Raw genomic sequence first — 22,966 nt, 5'->3', positions numbered from 1 at the left:
GAAAAACAGCCCCCATCCGTTAATCACGCAACAAAATAAATACATAGATTACGGAATTTTTTTCAGTTTTATATTAAAATATATATCAAAACTTCTTTTATCATAAATCTTGTCCCTTCAAATTCCCTTCAAGTATTGATAGCAAGTTTTACTTTCTTTATACCAAGACTCAAGACTACAATAATTATATAATGCTCCCAAGATTTTCAGGTCTGCTCCATCAGAACATCGTGTTTTGGATTTTACGATATGAGGCTGTCTGAGTACTACAGCAGTATGTTGGACAATCAAATGCTTGTTTTCGTAAACTGATACCTCAACGGCAAGACCAGACGGTCGACATACCATATGCGAGGGGCTGGTAACTCCATTTGGTTACAGGTGCCAAAAAGGGTTGGGCTGTCATGGGTCTAGAGAAACCGGGCTGTCATGGAATTAAAGAGGTTTGACTGTGGCTAGATAAATCTATAGGATTCTACTATACTGCCTGGAAAATTCTACAAAACACTTGGCACAGTTCCGGTATGCCTGGCATGATCCATGATTTCTGAAAGAGAGAGAGAGAGAGAGAGAGAGAGAGAGAGAGAGAGAAACTCCCAAAAGATTTCAAAACTTAAATTAAAAAAAAATTAAACTACAGATTATGAAGAAAAGGGAATCACATATTCGTATACAGTAAGTTAAAATTAGGTAAAGTTTAGTTTTGGCATCAACGGCAAATTTTTTGTTCCCCTACGAGGAAAAAATTAATTTGTCAATCGGTGATAATCATAATTTATTTTGGCTTCTCTTTTTTCTTCATGGGTATGATTTTTATTTGAACCGTAATTTGGCAGTATATTAGAAGGCCCATATTGTAATCTGATGAAAAAGATGTTTAAATTAAGAAATATAATTAAAACTAACATGAAAAGAGTCAAACAATTTTGATGCTAGCAGAGGAATTCACCCCAAAAATTGTTATTGTTTCTTCAGTGTCGTCACTGCTTCCACTGACATTAGCATCATTGTTGGGAGGGTTTCAAAAATCAATGCAGGAAAATGTTTGATACAAACTTTCCTGCACAAGTCGTAAAAAATACCCTAAGAAACTCACACTTGTATTTATGAACTGAACGTATAATCTGTTCTTTAATTGAGCAAGAGTAAAAGTAAATTCCAAATTTATTATCAAAACTTTTTTATAATCCTTCCATTACAGTCTTCTTTCTTCTTTTGTTTGTCCAAAAACTTCATCGCCCAAAGCAAATGGCGACTCAGCATTAGTTCTGAGGTAATAAGTGCCGCTGGCTCTGGAAAGTATGAGCAAGGATCAACTTAAAAGCAGGGTTAAAGATAATAATAATCATCGAAAGCCGAGGTTTTGTTTCCAATATTTTTAGATTCCTTCTAACCTTCTTTTGAGATAAGTGGACAGCCATGAGGAACATATTTAAGTTTGTTACATGGGATTTTTACTCTCAAATAAAAACTGCAGACACTTATTTCTAAGAAAGAACCATCATAGCTGTGATGTGATGACTGAAAATGGCCAACCATACAATTTATGTTACCTCGTCCTTTTGTGCTAAATATCTCCACTTATGGGTGTGACTGGCGTCTAATAACATGAAAAAATTCATAAAACCGTGTATATTTTGGATTAAAAAAAGTAAAAATAAGTTAGTTATGTCAAAAATTTGATGGAAAATTTCTTCTATCAAATTTGACTAGCGTAGAAACCTCAAAAACAACTAAAATCGAAATTTGACAAATGCACATTTTACAATCCAAAGGCAAGAGAAGATAGGGGTAAAATAAATAAAATTCAACCTAATATCCAGACGGCCAATAGCTCTCAGCAATCCACAAAAAGGATGAAGTATGTTGTAATACGAAATAAGTTCAAGCAAGCCTGAACACTTAGAGGAAGTAAGTTACGAGGAACTCCTACCAGTTTATGGTTTGTAAAATTTTGACAAATATCAACCATTTCTGATTTCCCCAATTCCCTCTTTTTTGGTGCTGAGAACTCTCTAAATTTGTTTCATTCCACAGCCTTGAAGACGGACACCTCTTGTTCAAAAGCAAAGGCATTGGAGCTAGCCCCAGCTTAATCGGAGTTAGAATTTCGTTTATTTTGTTTCAACTCACACAGACCAAATTGGTGCCCGGGAAAGTACCTACTTTTAATCCCTCTACTAGTAACGGATTATAGGTTCTACTGTGACAGGAAGACATCTTTCTTAAAAAAAGAAATAAGGGATGAGGTATGGATATACGAGGCCCGTATGCTTATTGGATAGCCCAGATCTATAACTCAATTTAATTTATAGCCCACACATCTTCCCATGTACTTATTTTGGCTATGGATCTTTTCCTGTAAATTGGATTCACTTAGCACAAGCTATTTTTAATTCTGAGAAAAGCTAAGGGTCAAGAGAGATTGGGATGAACACTTGTACAAATACCGTCCCAGTCCCTAGTTTAGGTCAAAGGTACGTTCTTGGAAGTGTCATTCACCCAACACTAAAGCTCTCGATTTGGCAGTGTCCCTATGTTACAATTTTACCATTAAGTTTATAGCTTGTTAATATCATTTTCCTGGAGTTTCCCTACAAATTTGCTTTTAAAAATACATATGACAAATGATCTCTTTAATTTCTCTTCCAAGCTAACCCTTTTTATCACCAAGTTTTGTCAAATTAAATCCCCTAACAATAGAGAGAAGGGAGGATTTTTTTGCTCAAAATACTTTTTTTCTACTTGTTTCATCCTCGCTCTGTACAAGTCTTGAATCAGATCAAAATGACAGGCTACCTTATGCTGGGGGTCTGAAATCTTAGTGCTGTCTCTATTAAAAATCTATAACAGCACTATTAAGACAAGATGTATTATGCCAAGAAAAATGTCACCTTAAAACCAAATTTTATTTCTCTCTAATGCCTGTCTTTCGCACTTATATCTATTTACCTTCTGCCGAGATTCTTAGACCCCTTGTGCCTCCGATTACTGAGATGAAGAGGCAATTTATGAGTCGTGCAACTCACTCTAATTACTTCAAGGAGGAAATTAACAGGCAAAGAATTAGATAAATAATCTTGTTCAGTGTTTTATATCCATCTAAAACCTTGAGCCTGAGGGCTTATCCTATCAAAGTCATCTAATTTTTATAAGTTTTTTAGGTATAATTGTACACACCTAGAGTTTATGCAATATTTTCGTCCATATAGTTTATAGTTAATAATCCTCCCATATTAAATTTTCAGTTTAGAAAGTATTTTGGATTATCGAGATGACAAGAAACCTGGAAGTTTTTCAAACGTGAGCTTTTGACTATTTTAGTTTCTTTCATCGAAAACAAATTCATAAGAAAACCCTCACGTCTCAGCTTACTCTTCCAGCACAGTAAGTAGGCATTAGGTGAGCCAGAAAAAGGTTTGATGGTCCGAAAAAAAAACTAGGAGACTAGCTGTCTAATCCCTCCCCCACAAAATACCAAATCCAAACATGTACTAATTTGTATACCGTGTAAAATTGAATGAACTGTAAACTGTATTTGGTTATGAACTTTAAGAAAAAGCACTATAGTCCATTTTGAATCACAAAAACATATCAAATTTGGTCAGGGATGAGTAGGGATGGACGCTTAAAGGGAAGAAGAGGAAGGTGGAAGAGTCAGAGTCCACTCTGGAAAGCCATAATTCAGGTTGGACGAGACAAATATGCTATTCCCACCATGCATAACCACTAAGTATTTTCTTTTAAAAGATCAGGGACATATATGAATGAATGAATGAATGAAATTTATTACCCGTAAAAGTGTAAAAAACACAAAGTACGGAGTATTATAAATAAACAAAAACAAAAACGATAAACAGCGAAGAAGAAAAAATTCCAACTAACAAAAGACAACATGGACTAATTAACCAGTATCAATATGGAAAAAAGGCTGCAGAGGGTCATAAACGTGAGTAAAGTTGACAGTCTTTTTACATAAATCATCACTGGAAGACCGAATCCGAGAAGGGATATCAATTAAACCAAATCGAGCAATTTTTTTTTGTCGGTGCCATCTAGGAAGCCGGAGGAGGAATTTGCAATATCTGAAATAAGCCGTACGTAGAGTGTGTCGATCTTTCTTACGAAACAGATGAGCCGTGCCTGATAAAAACAAAAGCACAGGGGCGCAATAAGCGTTATAAATCATGCATGAACCGTTGCGGTTGTAACGGCTTTTGTTTGGGGATATTTTTCCGTAAGCGACGCGTAAGTTTTTCACGGCTTGATTCTCTAGGGATGAACAGGTAGTGGAAAGTGTTGGGCCAAAACACAGACCAAGCCAACTAACCAAAGAAGAACATGGTAGAACTGCAGTCCCAGCAACGAATGGAGCGACCGCATAAGGGCTATTAAGACAAATAAACTCGCATTTAGACGCATTAATTGACAGTCCAATCTTAGATGGTTCATTGGTTAATATAGTAAAATTTGAAAGCAATCCACGGCGAGTCCGGACAACAAGAAGAACGTCATCTGCATATGCAATAGAAGACAAATCAATATTACCGTAAAAAACAGAACTTCTAAGGGGACGCAGGCACGATGCAAGCACACACATGAATATACTAGGAGACAATACGGCACCTTGCCGAACTCCCTTATTAATTTTTAACGGGTCAGATATTTAGCCATTCCAGGTAACTTGAATTTTAGACTTTGAATACCAAGAAGACAATAAACTTAGTACGGAAGGACTAACACCTAAAAACACAAGGGAAAATAGAGCCTGAGAGTGCACAATATTGTCAAAAGCTCTAGAAATTTCAACAATAAGACAGTATAAAAGACATTTTAGTTTTTACGGCATCTTTCATGAGTTGGCTTAAAACATGATGTGCATGGGAGCAACCAAAACTTTTCCAAAAACCAAATTGAAAAGGCGTAAAATCACAATTCGACTCAATTTCTGGTAGTAACAAAGGTTCAAGCAACTTACTTAAGAAACACGATACTGTAATGGGACGATAATTCACACATGACGTGGGGTCCTTACCTCGCTTTTAAATAGACGTTACGCGGCCACAAAGGAAACTATCAGGAACAAGCGACTCTGCTAAGCAAGACTGGAAAAATATTTGTAGATGGTTAAGTAGAGCAGGACAATCATAAGCAAAAAATCGGTAAGAAAGTCCGTCGCAATCAAGGCTATTTGAACGCTTAATCAAACAGTTCGTGGTAACGAACTGTAGTAAGGAGCGACCCGGCTCAATAGTAACCAAAACTCTAAAAAATGGAATTTTGATACCAATAGCTATATCGAAAGAATCGCATTTTAATGCTGGTATTAAATATATAAGTTTCATCAAGTTTAGTCTTACCCATCAAAAGTTACGAGCCTGAGAAAACTTGCGTTATTTTAGAAAATAGGGGGATACGCCCCCTAAAAGTTATAGAATCTTAACGAAAATCACACCATCAGATTCAGCGCATCAGAGAACCCTACTGTAGAAGTTTCGAGCTCCTATCTACAAAAATGTGGAATTTTGCATTTTTTGCCAGAAGGCAGATCACGGATGCGTGTTTATTTGTTTTTTTGTTTTTTTTTTTTTTTTTTTTTTTTCCCAGGGGTGATCGTATCGACCCAGTTGTCCTAGAATGTTGCAAGAGGGCTCATTCTAACGGAAATGAAAAGTTCTAGTGCCCTTTTTAAGTGACCAAAAAAATTGGAGGGCACCTAGGCCCCCTCCCACGCTAATTATTTTCCCAAAGTCTACGAATCAAAATTCTGAGATAGCCATTTTATTCAGCGTAGTCGAAAAACCTTATAACTATGTCTTTGGGGACGACTTACTCCCCCACAGTCCCCATGGGAGGGGCAACAAGTTACAAACTTTGACCTGTGCTTACATATAGTAATGGTTATTGGGAAGTATACAGGCGTTTTCAGGAGGATTTTTTTGGTTTTGGGGAGGGGTTGAGAAGAGGGGGATATGCTGGGGGAACTTTCCTTCGAGAATTTGTAATGGGAGAAGAAAATTTCCAAGAAGGGAGAGCAGGATTTACTAGCATTATTAAAAAAAAAACAATTAAAAAATAAAAGTGAAAAAGCTTTTTCAGCTGGAAGTAAGGAACAGCAATAAAACTTAAAACAAACAGAAATTATTACCCATATGAGGGGCTCACCTCCTTCTAATACCTCGCTCTTTACGCTAAAGTATTTTCGGTAATTTCAACTACTTATTCTACGGCTTTTGTGATTCAGGGGGTCATTCTTAATGAATTGGGATAAAATTTAAGCTTTAGTGTAAAGAGCGAGGTACTGACGATGGGGCGAATCCCCTTATATATGTAATAAAAACATGAGAATACAAAAGTTCTTTACGTAAGCTAATTTATAAGTTACGTAAATCTTTTACCAATAAAAAGATTCGTAAAAAATTAAAAGTTCTAGTTGCCTTTTTAATTAACCAAAAAATCGGGGGGCAACTAGGCTTCGTCCCCCGCTCTTTTTTTCTCAAAATCATTCGATCAAAATTATGAGAAAAACATTGAGCCAAAAAAAAAATATGCAAATTTCGTTTTGATCATTCCTCTGCGGAGAGCCAAAATCAAAACATGCATTGATTCAAAAACGTTCAGAAATTAAATAAAAAAAACAAGTTTTTTCAACTGAAAGTAAGGAGTGACATCAAAACTTAAAACGCACAGAAATTACTTCGTATATGAAAGAGGCTGCTTCCTCATCAACGCCCCGCTCTTTACGCTAAAGTTTTTTACTGTTTTAGAAAGAAGAATTGAGAGAAAGAGTCAAACTTTAGCGTAAAGAGCGGGGCGTTGATGAGGAAGCAGCCTCTTTCATATACGAAGTAATTTCTGTGCGTTTTAAGTTTTGATGTCACTCCTTACTTTCAGTTGAAAAAACTTGTTTTTTTTATTTAATCACAAAATAAGTCTTCAAAGAGAAGTAAAAAACTCCATTAAACCAAAATGAGCAAAAATAAAATAAAATAGTCTACCAAGCGTAAAACTACCACAAATTAGCATCGACAAATAAATGAAACGAACAGAAACATAAATGAAACGAACAGAAGTTATAGTAAATAACCGATTTAAAATAAAAATGAGCAAAAATTAAAAAATAAGCAAATGTGCAAAAAAAATAATGAAACATAAATGAAACGAACAGAAGTTATAATAAATAACCGATTCAAAATAAAAACGAGCAAAAATTAACACAAGTAGGGCTCAAAACCTTTATGCCTTCCCAAGGCCAGAAAATAATTTTCACTTTCCTGAAAAACATACAAATGAATGTCCATTGTCAGTTCTTGCTACATATGCTGATATTTACCCCTTGAAATACTAATAAAGTTTGATTTATTAAATTTATAATATTGAAAAAATTAAAAAAAATATCAGTGAAGTGCAAATTATGTTTTGGCCCTGGGAAGGCATAAGAGTTTTGAGCCTTACTCACGTTAATTCCTGTTCGTTTTGAGTTTGACTCGGTTATTCATTGTAATTTCTGTTCGTTTTGGGTTTTATTTATTTATCGATACTGATTTGTGGTAATTTTACGCTTGGTAATTAATTGATTTTATTTCTGCTTATTTTTGGTTTAATGAAGTCTCTTTAGTATTCTTTAATAGAATTATTTTGTGAAAAACGCTTTCTGATTGATTTTTGTTCCTTTTATATTGACATAGTCAATTCAGGGAAAAAGAATTTTTTTTTAAATTTTTGGGTGTTTCTTTAAGAATGTATAGTTTCGCTTACTATTTGCATGCTGAAGAAAATTTTTAGCAACATACACCCTTTTGAAAACTGGACAAAGGTCAAAACTACACCTATCAGACATACACAATTTTGAGGAACTTGCACTGCTTACGAAACTTGCAGAGACTATGATTGAAATGGTTACATATCACGTTTTCCCGCTTATTCTTGTATTTCCTTTCGTTACATTTTTCACAACTTTCTCAAAAACAGTTACTATATCATCATCTGCATACGATTTAGCATTGACCTTGTTAGACCTTAAAATAGCAGTGTTATTATCACCTTTTAATGTTGACACACAACCGGATGTCATTAAACTACTAGTATATTCGGAATCTTGATCCGTCACCATAGTAATAGAAAAATTTTTGCTGGGATTAATCTGTTCACGAATAATTGATTCAGCTACAATATTATTTTCTTGGCGGCTCCGGTCAGCGGCATTGCTAATAAACTGGTTTGACACTAGTTCGACTACACTTGGCCTCTCACATGAAAGTGGAAAGGCCAGATTAGTATTTTCTAATTTTCCTTGAAAGGAAGAGGAAATGCTGCCAATTTTGAAGAAATCCAGTTGTAGAGGAATATGATTGTTTATTATTGCAAATAGGGGGTCAGAAATAATAGTCGAAACGTACCGTAATGTCTCTTCTAGTCTGTCCTTTAATTGCAACAGCCACAACGCAGACTCTGGTTTAAAAATTCTAAGATTAGTAGAGCAGATTTCTGTCTGGCAAGCAAAATCTTTAACACAGGGTTTTGAACACGTTATATTATCACTGGCAAAACGTAAGAAGGGTTCGTAAACGTAAGAATTGAACAGAAACCTCACGTGAGCGAGTGTTTAATTTTCCATTGGTGGTGTCAAGAGTGGAGGATGGGTCGACGGTAAAAACGGCAGTGCCCTCAATTCGACAAGAAACTTCACGAGGGGGGCATCACTTCATGTTTTAGGTAGGGAAAGGAGAAATCAACTTCTGCGAAGGGGGGCAACGGTGATTTAAGCCTCTTTAGAATCTTAAGCATCCTAGCTCTTGAATTTGGAGAGCGAGGGGGGGTGCGAGGTGAAGGTAAAACAAGGGAGTTTAAAGAATTTACCTGTATGATTGAAATTTTTTAGAGGACACAGCTCTCACTCCAATTAACTGTATCAATTTTGGCATACTTTTCTACTCCTACATGGAATGAACAATGCCACCCTCCCGATTTCACAGAGTTCGGAAAGAATTCTCAGCCTAAATTTGGGACAAACAGGTCTTTGTCTAACCATATTCTTTTAAGAGGTTAACGGTACGAAAGAAAAACTTGGCTCACCGGGTAACAAGTAAGATACTCACAGACTGAATGTGATGTACACTGAAAAGAGGGGGAAGAAGAGGGTCTAAATGCCCTCCTTCACTTTTGACGCTTAAAAAAATGAACTAAAACTTCTGATTTTTAATCGAATGGGCCTCTTCTAAAGTAAAACAATTATCCCTTTCATATAAGCCTTAAATTCCTAACGGAATAACTTATAACCCTTACCTTCAAGCTCTGATAAGTTTAATCAAACCCAAAAGCCTTGTTATATGATTTTTGGACTATTTTAATACAACAAGTTTCTCAAAATGACTATTGGATATATTTAAGGAAAACGTGACGTGTGGGAGGGAGATAGCTGCTCTCTGGTCACTTTGACTCTTAAAAAGGGCACTAGAAATTCTGATTACAAATCCAATGAGTCCCCTCCGAAGTATATACGATCGATCTTTCTATAAAAGCCTTACAGGTCCCCGGGGCATAACTTACAACCTTTGCCTTGAGAGCTGTGGGGAGTTTCTTCCTCAAATACGTAATTCCCGTGCACGTCAACTGCAGTAAATAAAATTGCTATCTCAGAATTTTGATTGGATGTATATGGGGAAATGATTAGCGTGGGGGGAGGGGGTGTCTGGTTGCTCTCAAATCACTTTTGACTCTTAAAAAAGGCACTATAAATTCCAATTTCAAATCAAATGAAACACATCTGAAGTTTATAGGACCACCCATTCCATAATATTATTAAATTTCCCAAGGACATGACTTACAACCCTATCCCCAAGGCATTGAGGTGTTGTGACAACCCTGGAGGCATTGTTATATGTACTTTGGATTATTTTGAGCAAAATCACTATCTTGCAATTTTAATCAGATTCGTTTGGTGAATATAGGTAGTCGGGGAGGGGGGGCTAGCCCCTTCCATCACCTTTGACTTTTAAAAAGAAACTAGGGCTTCCAATTTTCAACCAAACGAGTCTCCTCTAAGGTTTATAGAGCCATACTTTCCATAAAAACCTTAAATACCCCAGGTTGTAACTTACAACCCTTGCCCCCAGGTTCTGGGGGTTTGTTTTAACCGTAACCGCCTTGCTGTATGATATTTGACTATTTTGAATAAAATGGCTATCTCAAAATTTCTATTAGATACGTTTTAGGAAAATACGACCTGTGTGTGGGGAGGAGGAGGGTGTTATTGCCCTAATATCGCTTTGAGTCTTAGAAAGGACACTAGAGCTTTTGATTGCGAAACCGAAAAGCCCCCTACAAAGTTTGTATGACGAGGCTTTCTATAGAAACCTTATATACTTCAGGGCATAACTTAAAACCCTTGCCCTGAGGCCTGAGGAAGGGGGGGGGTTGTTGCTGTCATATTCAAAGACATAATTTCTGGCACTTTTTACTACGTTGAGCAAAATGGCTATCTCAAAATTTTTATTGGAAGTGCTTGGTGAATTGATGGATCTGAGGGGGGCATTTGCCCTCCAATCACTTTTTAATAATAAAAAAGAGTACTAGTCCTCTCAATTTCCAGTCAAATGAGCCCTATTTGAAGTTTTTACGACAATACTTTCTATAAAAACTTTATATGCCCGCTGGGAATAATTTACAGTCCTTGCCCTTGGGCTCCAGGGGGGGGGGGGGGCTCTCATCCTCAAAGACATAGTTTCAGGACCTTTCAACTACGTTGAAAAAATGGCTATCCAAAAATTTTGATCAGAGGTGTTTGTTTGGAGAAATGATCGGCGCAGGGGGGGGGGTATTTGTCCTCCTATCAATTTCAAATACTAAAAGGGCACTGCTCCTCTCAATTTCCAGTAATATGAGCATTTTTTTTTTAATTTTCTACGACAACATTTTCTATAAAAACTTTATATTCCCCCAGGTTACAACTTACAAGCTTTGCCCTGAGGGGACTGAGGGAGAGGGTTATCCTCAAAGACATAATTTCTGGACCTTTCAACTACGTTGAACAAAATAGCTATCTAAATTTTCTGATCGGATGTGTCTGGGGAAATCGTGGGCACGGGAGGAGCTTTGTTGCCTTTCGGTCTCTTTGCCTATTTAAAAAGGCCCTAGCCCTTGCAATTTCCAATGAAATGAGTCCTTATTATAGCTTCTACGACAACCACCTCGATACGAAGTTACCTGGTCAAAGAAAAATACATAAATAAATAATACATTGTGCCAACATTTTTGTCACCTCAGGATTCTGGTCTCAGAGTTATTCCCAAGGACATAATTACTGAGCCTGTCAACAATGCTGAAATAAATTGATGTCTCAAAACTTTGTTTCGATGTTTATTTTGAGAAATGATGGGCGTGGATGGGGGCTTCCTTTAAAATCACTTTGACTCTTAAAAAGGGGGCGAAAACTTCTAATTTAAAATCAAATGAGACTCAGCCTGAATTTAATATGACAGCTCATTCCATTACAACCTTATATGCCCCAAGGACATAACTAAAGCCTTGCTTTAGGGCTCTGGGGATTGTGTAAACCCTGAAGGCATTATTGTATGTTCTTTGGACTATTCTAAACAAAATTACCATCGCTCAATTTCAATCAAATGCGTTTGGTGACAAGCGGGGTAGTTGGGGGAGGATTAGTCAACCTCCATCAATGTTGACTCTTAAAAGGGAACTAGAATTTCCAATTTCAGCCAAATAATCCACTTCTAAAGTTTATACGGCCATGCCATCCCTTCCATAAGAACCTTAAATGCCGCAGGGGCATGACTTACAACCCTAGACCTCGGGCTCTAGTGGTTTGTATCAACCCCAAAAGTCTTTTCATATGATCTTTCGACTATTTTGAATAAAAGAACTGTGTCAACATTTCTATTGGATGTATCTCGGGAAACCACGATGTGTGTGTGTGTCAGGGGGGAGTAGGGGGAAGTAGCTGCTTTCTGATCACTTTGACTGTTAAATCGTGCTCTCAAAATTATGATTACTAATCAATAAGTCTTCTTCGAAGTATATGCAACCACCCATTTTACAAAGACCTTATATGCCCCAGGACATAACTAACAACCCTTTCTGTGAGAGCTGTGGGGGCGGTGTGTCTTCCTCAAAGACATAATTTCCGGACCCTTCAACTTCAAAGAACAAAATTGCTATCACCAAATTTTGATTGAATTTCAATGGGAAATGATGAGCGGTGGGGAGGGGGGCTGGTTGCTCTCAAATCAGTTTTAACTCTTAAAAAGGGAACTGTAACTTCCAATTTCAAATCAAATTAGCCACATATGATGCTCATTTGACCACCTATTCTCTATTCTATACCTAGAGTTAGGATTAGCAAGAGTCCCTTTTTACTTGCACTTTATTACCACGAACTATTTGATATTTAACGGATCTTAAAACCGCAAATCTGTGCTTGAAACAGTAGACTAAAGCCGAAAAAGCTTGTAATACCAAAGGCAGTTTTTAAATTTTAAAGGAAAACTTAACGTGAATAATCACTTAATATATATGGATTTCGATGGTTAATTTTAGTGGTGCTAAGATTAAATACTCAAGCTCCGGAGAAAAAAAAAAAAAAAAAAAACAAGAAAATAAAAACATCCACTTGTGATTCATCTGGATGAAGAACAAGCTATATCATTTTTCAGAAGACAAGAAAACCATTCTTAGAATGGCTTCGCCGATTTAAAATTACACCCTAAAGTTTTTTCTGTGGGAAAATCATGATGGAAAGATTACCACGAAAAATTTTCACGAAGAAAACCTGCATTGGTGTAAAATTGTACCTTTAGAAAACTGTACCCATCAAAATAAGGACAATCTAAAAATCTCTCTTAGAATTTGGATAAATATCTGATACCTGAAATCTCAGGATCTTGTCCAAGATCATCTATATAAATTGTCCCTGCATATATGTCCCTGATCTTTCAAAAGAAAATACTTAGTGGTTGTGCCTTAAATCAGCTTCCAAAGCTGCAGTGCCTGTGGATAAAGTTCGGATTGGTACAAGAAAGCCTAATTGCAACGTTGATCCTGAAGTAAAACGTGCTAAGCAAAAAGCCACATTTTGGCTACGTATGTGGATATCATGTGACCGACCATCGTCCAGAGCTGTTTTCTCTGTGAAACAAAAGTGTAAACTTGAATATAAGGCCAGTTTGAAGAGAGCACGCTTGAATGCATGGCCAGGCACCACCGATAAGGCCTCCTGGAATAAGGTTATTAATAGTGAGAAATGATCCCCATCTGCCCTATCTTGTCTCCAGCTAGCTAATTTTGTTGATCATTATAAGTGTGTGCTCAGTGTATTTAATAGTTTTCTTCAGTCTTTTTATTGTAAGTTGCTTGGGCCGCTTTTAACATATCGTCTCTTGCAGGCTCATGTCCAGCCTGTAGCAATATCTAAAATTAGCCGGGCTTTAAGAAAAATTAAATAAAAAAAAACAAGTTTTTTCAACTGAAAGTAAGGAGTGACATCAAAACTTAAAACGCACAGAAATTACTTCGTATATGAAAGAGGCTGCTTCCTCATCAACGCCCCGCTCTTTACGCTAAAGTTTGACTCTTTCTCTCAATTCTTCTTTCTAAAACAGTAAAAAACTTTAGCGTAAAGAGCGGGGCGTTGATGAGGAAGCAGCCTCTTTCATATACGAAGTAATTTCTGTGCGTTTTAAGTTTTGATGTCACTCCTTACTTTCAGTTGAAAAAACTTGTTTTTTTTTATTTAATTTCTGAACGTTTTTGAATCAATGCATGTTTTGATTTTGGCTCTCCGCAGAAGAATAATCAAAACGAAATTTGCATATTTTTTTTTGGCTCAATGGCTTTCTCATAATTTTGATCAAATGATTTTGATAAAAAAAGAGCGGGGGACGAAGCCTAGTTGCCCCCCGATTTTTTGGTTAAGTAAAAAGGCAACTAGAACTTTTAATTTTTTACGAATCTTTTTATTGGTAAAAGATTTACGTAACTTATAAATTAGCTTACGTAAAGAACTTTTGTATTCTCATGTTTTTATTACATATATGAGGGGATTCGCCCCATCGTCAGTGCCTCGCTCTTTACACTAAAGCTTAAATTTTATCCCAATTCTTTTAGAATGACCCCCTGAATCACAAAAGCCGTAGAATAAGTAGTTGAAATTACCGAAAATACTTTAGCGTAAAGAGCGAGATATTAGAAGGAGGTGAGCCCCTCATATGGGTAATAATTTCTGTTTGTTTTAAGTTTTATTGCTGTTCCTTACTTCCAGCTGAAAAAGCTTTTTCACTTTTATTTTTTAATTGTTTTTTTTTTTTTAAATAATGCTAGTAAATCCTGCTCTCCCTTCATGGAAATTTTCTTCTCCCATTACAAATTCTCGAAGGAACGTTCCCCCAGCATATCCCCCTCTTCTCAACCCCTCCCCCAAACCAAAAAAATCCTCCTGAAAACGCCTGTATACTTCCCAATAACCATTACTATATGTAAGCACAGGTCAAAGTTTGTAACTTGTTGCCCCTCCCACGGGGACTGTGGGGGAGTATGTCGTCCCCAAAGACATAGTTATAAGGTTTTTCGACTACGCTGAATAAAATGGCTATCTCAGAATTTTGATCCGTTGACTTTGGGAAAATAATTAGCGTGGGAGGGGGCCTAGGTGCCCTCCAATTTTTTTGGTCACTTAAAAAGGGCACTAGAACTTTTCATTTCCGTTAGAATGAGCCCTCTTGCAACATTCTAGGACAACTGGGTCGATACGATCACCCCTGGGAAAAAAAAAAAAAAAAAAAAAACAAAAAAACAAATAAACACGCATCCGTGATCTGCCTTCTGGCAAAAAATGCAAAATTCCACATTTTTGTAGATAGGAGCTCGAAACTTCTACAGTAGGGTTCTCTGATGCGCTGAATCTGATGGTGTGATTTTCGTTAAGATTCTATAACTTTTAGGGGGCGTATCCCCCTATTTTCTAAAATAACGCAAGTTTTCTCAGGCTCGTAACTTTTGATGGGTAAGACTAAACTTGATGAAACTTATATATTTAATACCAGCATTAAAATGCGATTCTTTCGATATAGCTATTGGTATCAAAATTCCATTTTTTAGAGTTTTGGTTACTATTGAGCCGGGTCGCTCCTTACTACAGTTCGTTACCACGAACTGTTTGATTAAGCGTTCAAATAGCCTTGATTGCGACGGACTTTCTTACCGATTTTTTGCTTATGATTGTCCTGCTCTACTTAACCATCTACAAATATTTTTCCAGTCTTGCTTAGCACAGTCGCTTGTTCCTGATAGTTTCCTTTGTGGCCGCGTAACGTCTATTCAAAAGCGAGGTAAGGACCCCACGTCATGTGTGAATTATCGTCCCATTACAGTATCGTGTTTCTACAGTAGGGTTCTCTGATGCGCTGAATCTGATGGTGTGATTTTCGTACTTTTCAAAATTCCAAAATTCAAAATTTTTAAAAACTTTTAAAAACTTTTCAAAATTTTGTACTTTTCAAAATTTTTTTTATCAAAATTCCATTTTTTAGAGTTTTGGTTACTATTGAGCTGGGTCGCTCCTTACTACAGTTCGTTACCACGAACTGTTTGACAGAAGTTTTTTTTTAAATTAATATCTGGCAAGGCCATGATATTAATTAACGTTGTTCTTTTCACGTCAAGATGCAACAATTTGTTTGAAACTTATTCTTCAGGTAAGTGGAGAGGAGAAGGATAGAAAGGAGTTAGTAGATGGAAGAAAATTGGCCATAAGACACATCGAATCAAATTCGTAATTCATTCATAAGTCATTATTTCAAGTTCAATGTAACGTCGCTTTGACATATTAATCATTACGTAAATAAGTGGTAGTAGATAAGTTATAACTTAATATATAACTGAAAATTATCTTGGCAACAGCGTCATCATGTACTTAAAATTTAAATATAGTTAGTTTCAGGGGTGAGCAATCACTTTCCAAATAAAATTCTTTCAATTTTTTCTAAATGGCAGATCCAGCTGAACGAGACTTACATTAAGTTCACACACAAGAAGTTGCTACGATAGGTAATTTTTGTCGATCGCGACAATTGGCCATTTCTGTTGCCTTGTTGTTCAAACAAGATTTTCGCATTGGTCAATTTTTATCATTAAAATGTTCGAAATTAAAGCACTGCAGAAGAATTAATCAAAAAGATGTTCTGCTTCTCTTTTTGCAAGGAGGAGAAACAGAAAGAGGAATTCAGTAAGCTTTCCTAGTCATGTCTCGCACGATTTCAAGTTTTCTCAGGATAATGGTGGTAGTGGGGTCTCCAGCTTTACTTTAATTATCACAAATTAGAAGATAGTCACATTATTTGCTTAGAATTTCATATATTATAGGATTAAACTGAACCACCATGATCAGCTTCTCAATAATATTATCACTATCTGCCATTAAGTTGTTGTTGCGCGCAGAAAATTGCTATAAAAATTGCTTCGTCCCCCGATAAAAGTTGAATTTTTTCAATGCTGTGAAGTTGCTCGACGGAGCAACTAAAAGTGCTCAAACTGGCAACTAAATTGCGGCGATGGGCAATTTTCGCTCCTGTGTGAATCCAGAGTCACAGTAATCATTTCAAAAGTCAACAAAAAATTCCTGAAAGTATTATTCATCAGGCTAAACTATTTGCTTTAGGATATTACAAAAAAACGAAAGACATTTGTTACCCTATGCACAATCACTCAAATATACAGTTAATATAGGTAATGTTATGCATCGTTAAAACATTTAAAGGCAAGACATTATTTCAAATTTTTTTTGACTTGACTACCATTTTATGGATTTGATGATGGAGAGATTTTTGCTCAGAAGACCATAAAATGCGAAATTCTCATGAAGTATACTAAAAGGTCAATCTTAGGTTAAGCAAAGAACGACCAAAATTTTACAATCCAAAAATGCAAAATACACTCTACTACGGAAAAAGAAATAGATATAGAAATAGATAACATTTATACTGTTTCTTATGGGTTTATTAAAAACAGTATGTGATTTTATTTTCTATTCAGCGGCAGCTGTTTTTGGCTTTTTTTATACTGAAGAACCCGTTAATTATCCAATTTTAGATGCGTTTGATGTAATTTATGACAAATGTGAAGCTATTCTTAATTCACAGTGGTGTACTCCTAAGGATCCAACGGTACAAAACGAGCAAGGTAAGGTGTCATCACAACGAAGCAAAAGTAAAAGCACTAGCACTTCAAGAAGCAGAAGCATTCCAAGCAGCCAAAGCATTCAAGAAGCAGATATACTTCAAAAAACATAAGTCCTTCAAGAAACCAAATCATCTCCAGAAGAAGAAGTACTATAAGAATCACAAGTACTTCAAGTAGCAGAAGCATTTTTAGACGTAACTTTCACTCGAGCATTTCCAGCTGCATAAACATTTTGAGGAGCCGAAACATATCTAGAAGCAGAAGCATTTCAAGAACGAGAAGCAGTTCCGAGAAGCAGTTCCAGAAGCTGAAGTACTTTAAGAAGAAGTACTTAAAAAAACAAAAGTACTTCATAAAGCAGAAGCGTCTCTATGACGAAATAGAAGCAACAAAAGCTTCAGTGCCTTTCAACCACATTGATAAAGGGATTAATATTAGCCATTTATAATGACCAATCGGCGTGAGCAATGTCACTTAATCAATATTTAAAATTACTTATCACTTGATATTATTTTTCACATTACCCGGTCATATTTAGAAAATACTGTTATTAGTCATTTGGCTTATTACCCGGTCACAAGAGAAAATGCTGTTATTAGTCATTTGACTTATAGACTATATACTTACTTTGTAGAAACTCCATTTCCCATGATAGCAACAGTATTTGAGTCACAGTTACCAGATACATAGTTTTCATAGGAGTCACACTCTTTTGATACGAATAAGTTTGAATTAATCGATTCAGTGAAGTAGCTAACGGCACGTCTATGGGAACAGGCATCTTAAAATAAAAATAAGATAATAGGTACAAAACCGACATAATTTTTAATAAATAAATATTAATAAGCAAAACAGAATAAATTAATGCAAACTAAAAAGGGTCAAAGCACATATGTCATCCCAAGGTAAAAAAAATGTTGTCACTTACGGGCATATTGAAATGGACATATTGAAAATAAAAATAGACTAATGTATTACATACAAAATTATAACTGTTATGATAAGTGGCCACCTATGAGAAGCTGCTGTGATTTTGACTGCAATTTTGCTAGATTTAAACTATTTAAACAATTTTATTTTTTCAATTTACAATTTATTTTTCAATTTAAATTTTATTTTAAATTCCATTTTGACAGACTTAAACAATTTAAACTAGATTTACAAAGAGTATTGAATAGAAAATCAGTTACTATATTTATTTTTTCTATTTCATTTCTTGTGAAATTTAAATGAGTTAAAATAAAAAAGAACGAAAACAGGAAAAGGAACAAAAAAGTTTACCAAACAAAAAAAAATATAAACGTTAACTAATTAATCAAAACAATGAAGAAAAAACATCATGAGCAATCATGTCTGTTGTCTGACATTTTCCAAGTGCCAAGCTGAAATTCCAAGTGTATTTTCCAAGTGCCAGTACCAAATTACAAGACTTTGTCCAAATTACAATTTTCCAGTACCTATTTTCTAGTACAATTTCCCAGTACCAGGTACCAAATTTTCGTTCCTGTTACTGGCTTAAAATTCTACACAGAAGCCAATCAGGCTTTAAATAGTTGTGCTTTCCTTTCTGCAACATATTTAGGAAAAATAAGAGAAGCTGGCAAATTGCGTCAGTGACATAAACCAATGAAATCAAAGCGCAAATCTAACCTAGAACTATAGAAAATGAATCTCCCTTACCACCTAGATTAAAAGCTTCCTCCATCTTCTTCTGTTCTTCTATAAGCTTCTGTCGCTTTTTTTTTATCAACCTTTTATTCTCTGCTCTTTCTTCTTTAAATCTTAACTACATGATTTTCCTCAGAGAAAGAGTAATTTTTAACTGCCTCCAGTAAATCTTCTAAATAATGTTTCATAATTTCACACTCATTGCCAAAGAAATTTACATTTATTTTCTTATTTAACCTTTTGTACTTTTGAGCACAATTATAAACAATTGAACCCAATTCACTCAGAGCCATATCAACCTCCATTGATGATTTGTACATAATTTCAAGCTTTTCAATTATATCGAGCCTTAAAATTTCATTTCCTAACACTTCCAGCTCCTCATCACTCTACTCTGTCTTTAAAGGCTTCGTATAATAATAATTTTTTTTCAAATCATCATTACTCTTCTTTATTACATTTTTTCCCGCAATTCCTGTTATAAGGCTTAGTTTAACCTCCAATGGAAAATGATCTGACGTTATAATACTTAAAACCTCAATGCACATTGTGTATTTCACAAGGTCAAAGTCAACCAATATATAATCAATTATGCTTGGATGTTCCCCTGACAGGTAAACTAACTCACTTCTGCAATTACCAACCAAATTTGCACTATCAGAGCATAGCTCTAGAAGCCTCTTACCCCAACCATTAAACTTACAATTAACCTCTTAACCCAACAATCTTTTGTCCACCCGTCTTTTGTCCACCCGCATCTCGAATAAGCTTGTCCAGTTTGGCACCCAGGCCTTCCGCGAACTTTCCGATTTTCCATGAAGAATTGGAAAAAACGGAATCTATCCAAAAAAGAGCCTTACGAACACAAGGTGCCATGCTCTCTGCTCCTAAGAAAAGCTGGTTTGGAAACCCTTGAGCACAGGAGAGTTTTTTTGTGCCTCCGTTTTGCAAAAATGCAAAAACAAACCCTCGCACGGCAAGAATTTCCTCCAAACATCTCTCTTTATCCGGATTACGACCACCTCGATCTGTTTCTGAGCAAACCCTCTTTTGTCCCCCATTCGCTGTGTTACGGTCAGATATGAAAAAAAAGCCTTTGTCCTTTTTATTACATGAAACATTTAATAAAATACCCCACTATTTTCTCCCTTTTCTATTGGATGATGGTGCTATCCAGGTTTTTGCAGTTATTTGCTTATTTTGCCCCCCCCCCCCCTTTTTTCAGTGGTTATTCTAACTTTTACATATACATGTATATACATTTATAATAATAATAATATAATAATAATAATAATTTATTCCAGAAAAAGCCCATGGGCCATAGGAAATTTACATAACAAAAAAGAAACAACAAATTAACTAAAATAAATTAATACTATTTAAAGAAAACGCTTCCAATGTGCCGCTGCAATCCTTACAAATCTTGCTATCCTTTTAATACTCAGGAAATTTGTCTCTTTCATTCTATCTACCATCCATATCTCATTCAATTTTTCTTTACCATACATCTCTCGCCTCCATTCATTCAATTCGACACATTCACACAAAAAATGTATTAAACTTTCATCCTGAGATCCACACATAGGACAAGCAATAGATTTTACCTTCTCCCCTTTTCTCCCTTGATACTTTCTTTTCTCACCAATCGAAAATCCATTTCCCCTCCAATCCAAATAAGCCTTCAAATCCTCTCTACTTATTTCGTCCTCTTTCTTGTATTTTTTTGCTTATTTTGTCCCATTTCTTTTTTTCATTTCCCTTTAATCCTATTAACTCGAGTTTATTGTATTTTTTACATTAGTATGACCAGTTTTTATGTTTTTAACTCTTTAATTTACTTTCTACTGTTAAATTTTTGACTTAGTGATGATTATTCATTCTCATTTTTCTTCTTTGTTGTCGTTTTGGTATTTATGCCAGTTTTCATGTTTTTTTTGTGTTATTTTCGAGTCCAAAATTGACCCTTTGTGGGCTGGTGATAGCGATTTTTCAAAACAAATATCTATGTATCTATCTATCTAAATGCATTTGATTGACATTTTGAGATTTTTGAGCCATTTTGTTCTAAATAGTCCAAAGATCATACAACAATGCCTCCAGGGCTGACACAATACCCAGAGCTCAGGGACAAGGGCTATAAGTTATGCCCTAAGTTTTATGGGGGTTTTAAAAGGAGTGAACATATAAGCTTTGGAGGAGGCTTAATTTACTGGGAAATGAAAGTTTTAGTTCGCTTCTAAGAGTAAAAAATGAATGGAGGTTAACCAGACCCCTCTTACAGCCTTTTCACCAAATGGATCAGATCAAATTTAAAGATTACCATTATGTTCAAAATAGTTTAAAGGCAAAATAACTATGCCTCCGGGGTAAACTGCAGCCCATGGCATTCGGGACGAGGGCTATAAATTATTTTAGTTGCCCATTGTTAGAATACAGGGTTTTTATGGATGGGTTGGTTGTAAAAACTTTGAAGGAAACTGATTTGACTGGAAACAGAAAGTTCTAAATCTCTTTTTAAGTTTTATAAGGGATCGGATGGTAGGTTCTATAGGTTCTATGACTATCTTAGCTCTATGACTATTTACCTTAGTTCTACTGCCCTAGGAATGACGGATGGACGGATAATAGATAGACATATCTATCTATTAACAAATGAACTAATAACATTTTTTTGCAATCCTAATAAGGGGGGTTAATGCCAGAATTGCCACTCACTTAATTTGACTATCTGTTTTGGGTCTTTTACCATTAGCCATGACTTGATGCCAAAATCTATTCGATTTAAATCCAAAAATCAACGATAAAAATTGTGAGATAGCCATGTTGTTCAAAATTGTAAAAAGTTAAAACGACTATACCTCCAGGGTTGGCAACTAGATCCAGCCCCTGGGGAGGAGTCATAAGTAATGCTAGTTGCCTATTTTTAACATATAAGGTTCTTATGGATGGGGTGATTGTGTAAACTTTGGAGAAAACCCATTTAATTGGAAATTGAAAGTTTTAGTTTCCTTCTTAAGAGCCAAAAGTGATCGGAGAGTAATCTGCCTCCATCTCATACCCTTAATTCATCCAATGAATCCGATTAAAAGTTCAAGTTAGCCATTTTGTTAAAAATAGCCCAAAATCATTCCAGTAAAAATCTTGCATAGTCTCGAGGTATGGTCTTAAGAAAGCTATATCAACCGTGGGGGCAATTTGATACAATCTTTGGATTAATTTGAACAGGATGGCTATCTCAAAACTTCGATCAGACACAATGAAAGAAAATACAGCATTGGGAGGGGGGCTGGTTTCCCTTCAATCAATTTTGAATCTAAAAAAAATGAATTAGAACTTTCAATTTCTGATCAAACTGAGCCTACTGCAAAGTTATTACTAACACCCCTTCCAAAATACCTTTTGTGTCCTCAGGGAATAACTTAAAACCCTTACCTTGGGGTTCAGGGGGTAAATATGAGCCTCACAGGCATTATCACATAATTTTGAATAGCGTATTCATTGAAGTGATAGCGTTTGGAGGGGGCGGGAGGGGGACTACTTGCACTCTGATCCCTTTGAATCTTAAAAAGAGCACTAGAACTTCGGATTTTATTTTCAAAAAAATAACAGATTTTCGCTGAGAAAAAACTTAACATAAACAATAAAACGAACAAGCTTCTTCATTTCAGAAATAACTTTGGAAGAGCACTGTTTTATTGCTTTTTTTATATTCGTTCTGGAGTTTAAAATACAGTTTTAAATTCTGTTTTGACAACCTAAAGCTCAGCAATTAACTTTTTCGATCCATTCAAACATTTCCATGAACCGTTAAGATCAGATTTTGCTAACACTTCGGTTCTTTCCTTCGTATTTTTTTGCACTTTTAAAATTTGTAATTTTTCTTCACTTCCGCAATATCTGTTCGTTTGTATTCATCTCCAGTTCGTATTAATATACATCTAACTGTTTTAGAGCGTAATTAAATAAATAAAAGGTTTTTTGAGCTGAAAATGAGGAGCAAAATCAAAACTTAAAACGGACAGAAATTATTCCGTAATGAAGGGAGCTGCCCCTTCATCCTAACTATTTACATTAAGGTCTTCAAGTTCTTTGGAAAATACTTCTCACT

At 35.6% G+C, this 22,966-nt stretch overlaps 1 protein-coding gene across 1 annotated transcript in view; it reads right to left on the bottom strand.

The window, feature by feature from the left end:
* Window positions 1-1,098: 1,098 nt before the first annotated feature.
* LOC136035971 (pancreatic lipase-related protein 2-like) overlaps window positions 1,099-22,966 on the bottom strand; it is a 51,425-nt gene continuing 29,557 nt past the window's right edge. The window contains exons 6-7 of the mRNA XM_065717869.1: window positions 17,818-17,971; window positions 1,099-1,292 (exon numbers count right to left, since the gene is read on the bottom strand). Of these exons, the coding sequence (XP_065573941.1) occupies window positions 1,196-1,292; window positions 17,818-17,971 (251 nt within the window). The 3' untranslated portion in view covers window positions 1,099-1,195. The remainder of the gene's footprint in view (window positions 1,293-17,817; window positions 17,972-22,966) is intronic.

This window comes from Artemia franciscana, chromosome 15, assembly GCF_032884065.1.
Source record: "Artemia franciscana chromosome 15, ASM3288406v1, whole genome shotgun sequence".
NCBI lineage: Eukaryota > Metazoa > Arthropoda > Branchiopoda > Anostraca > Artemiidae > Artemia > Artemia franciscana.
This window is presented reverse-complemented; position numbering and strand designations above follow the sequence as displayed.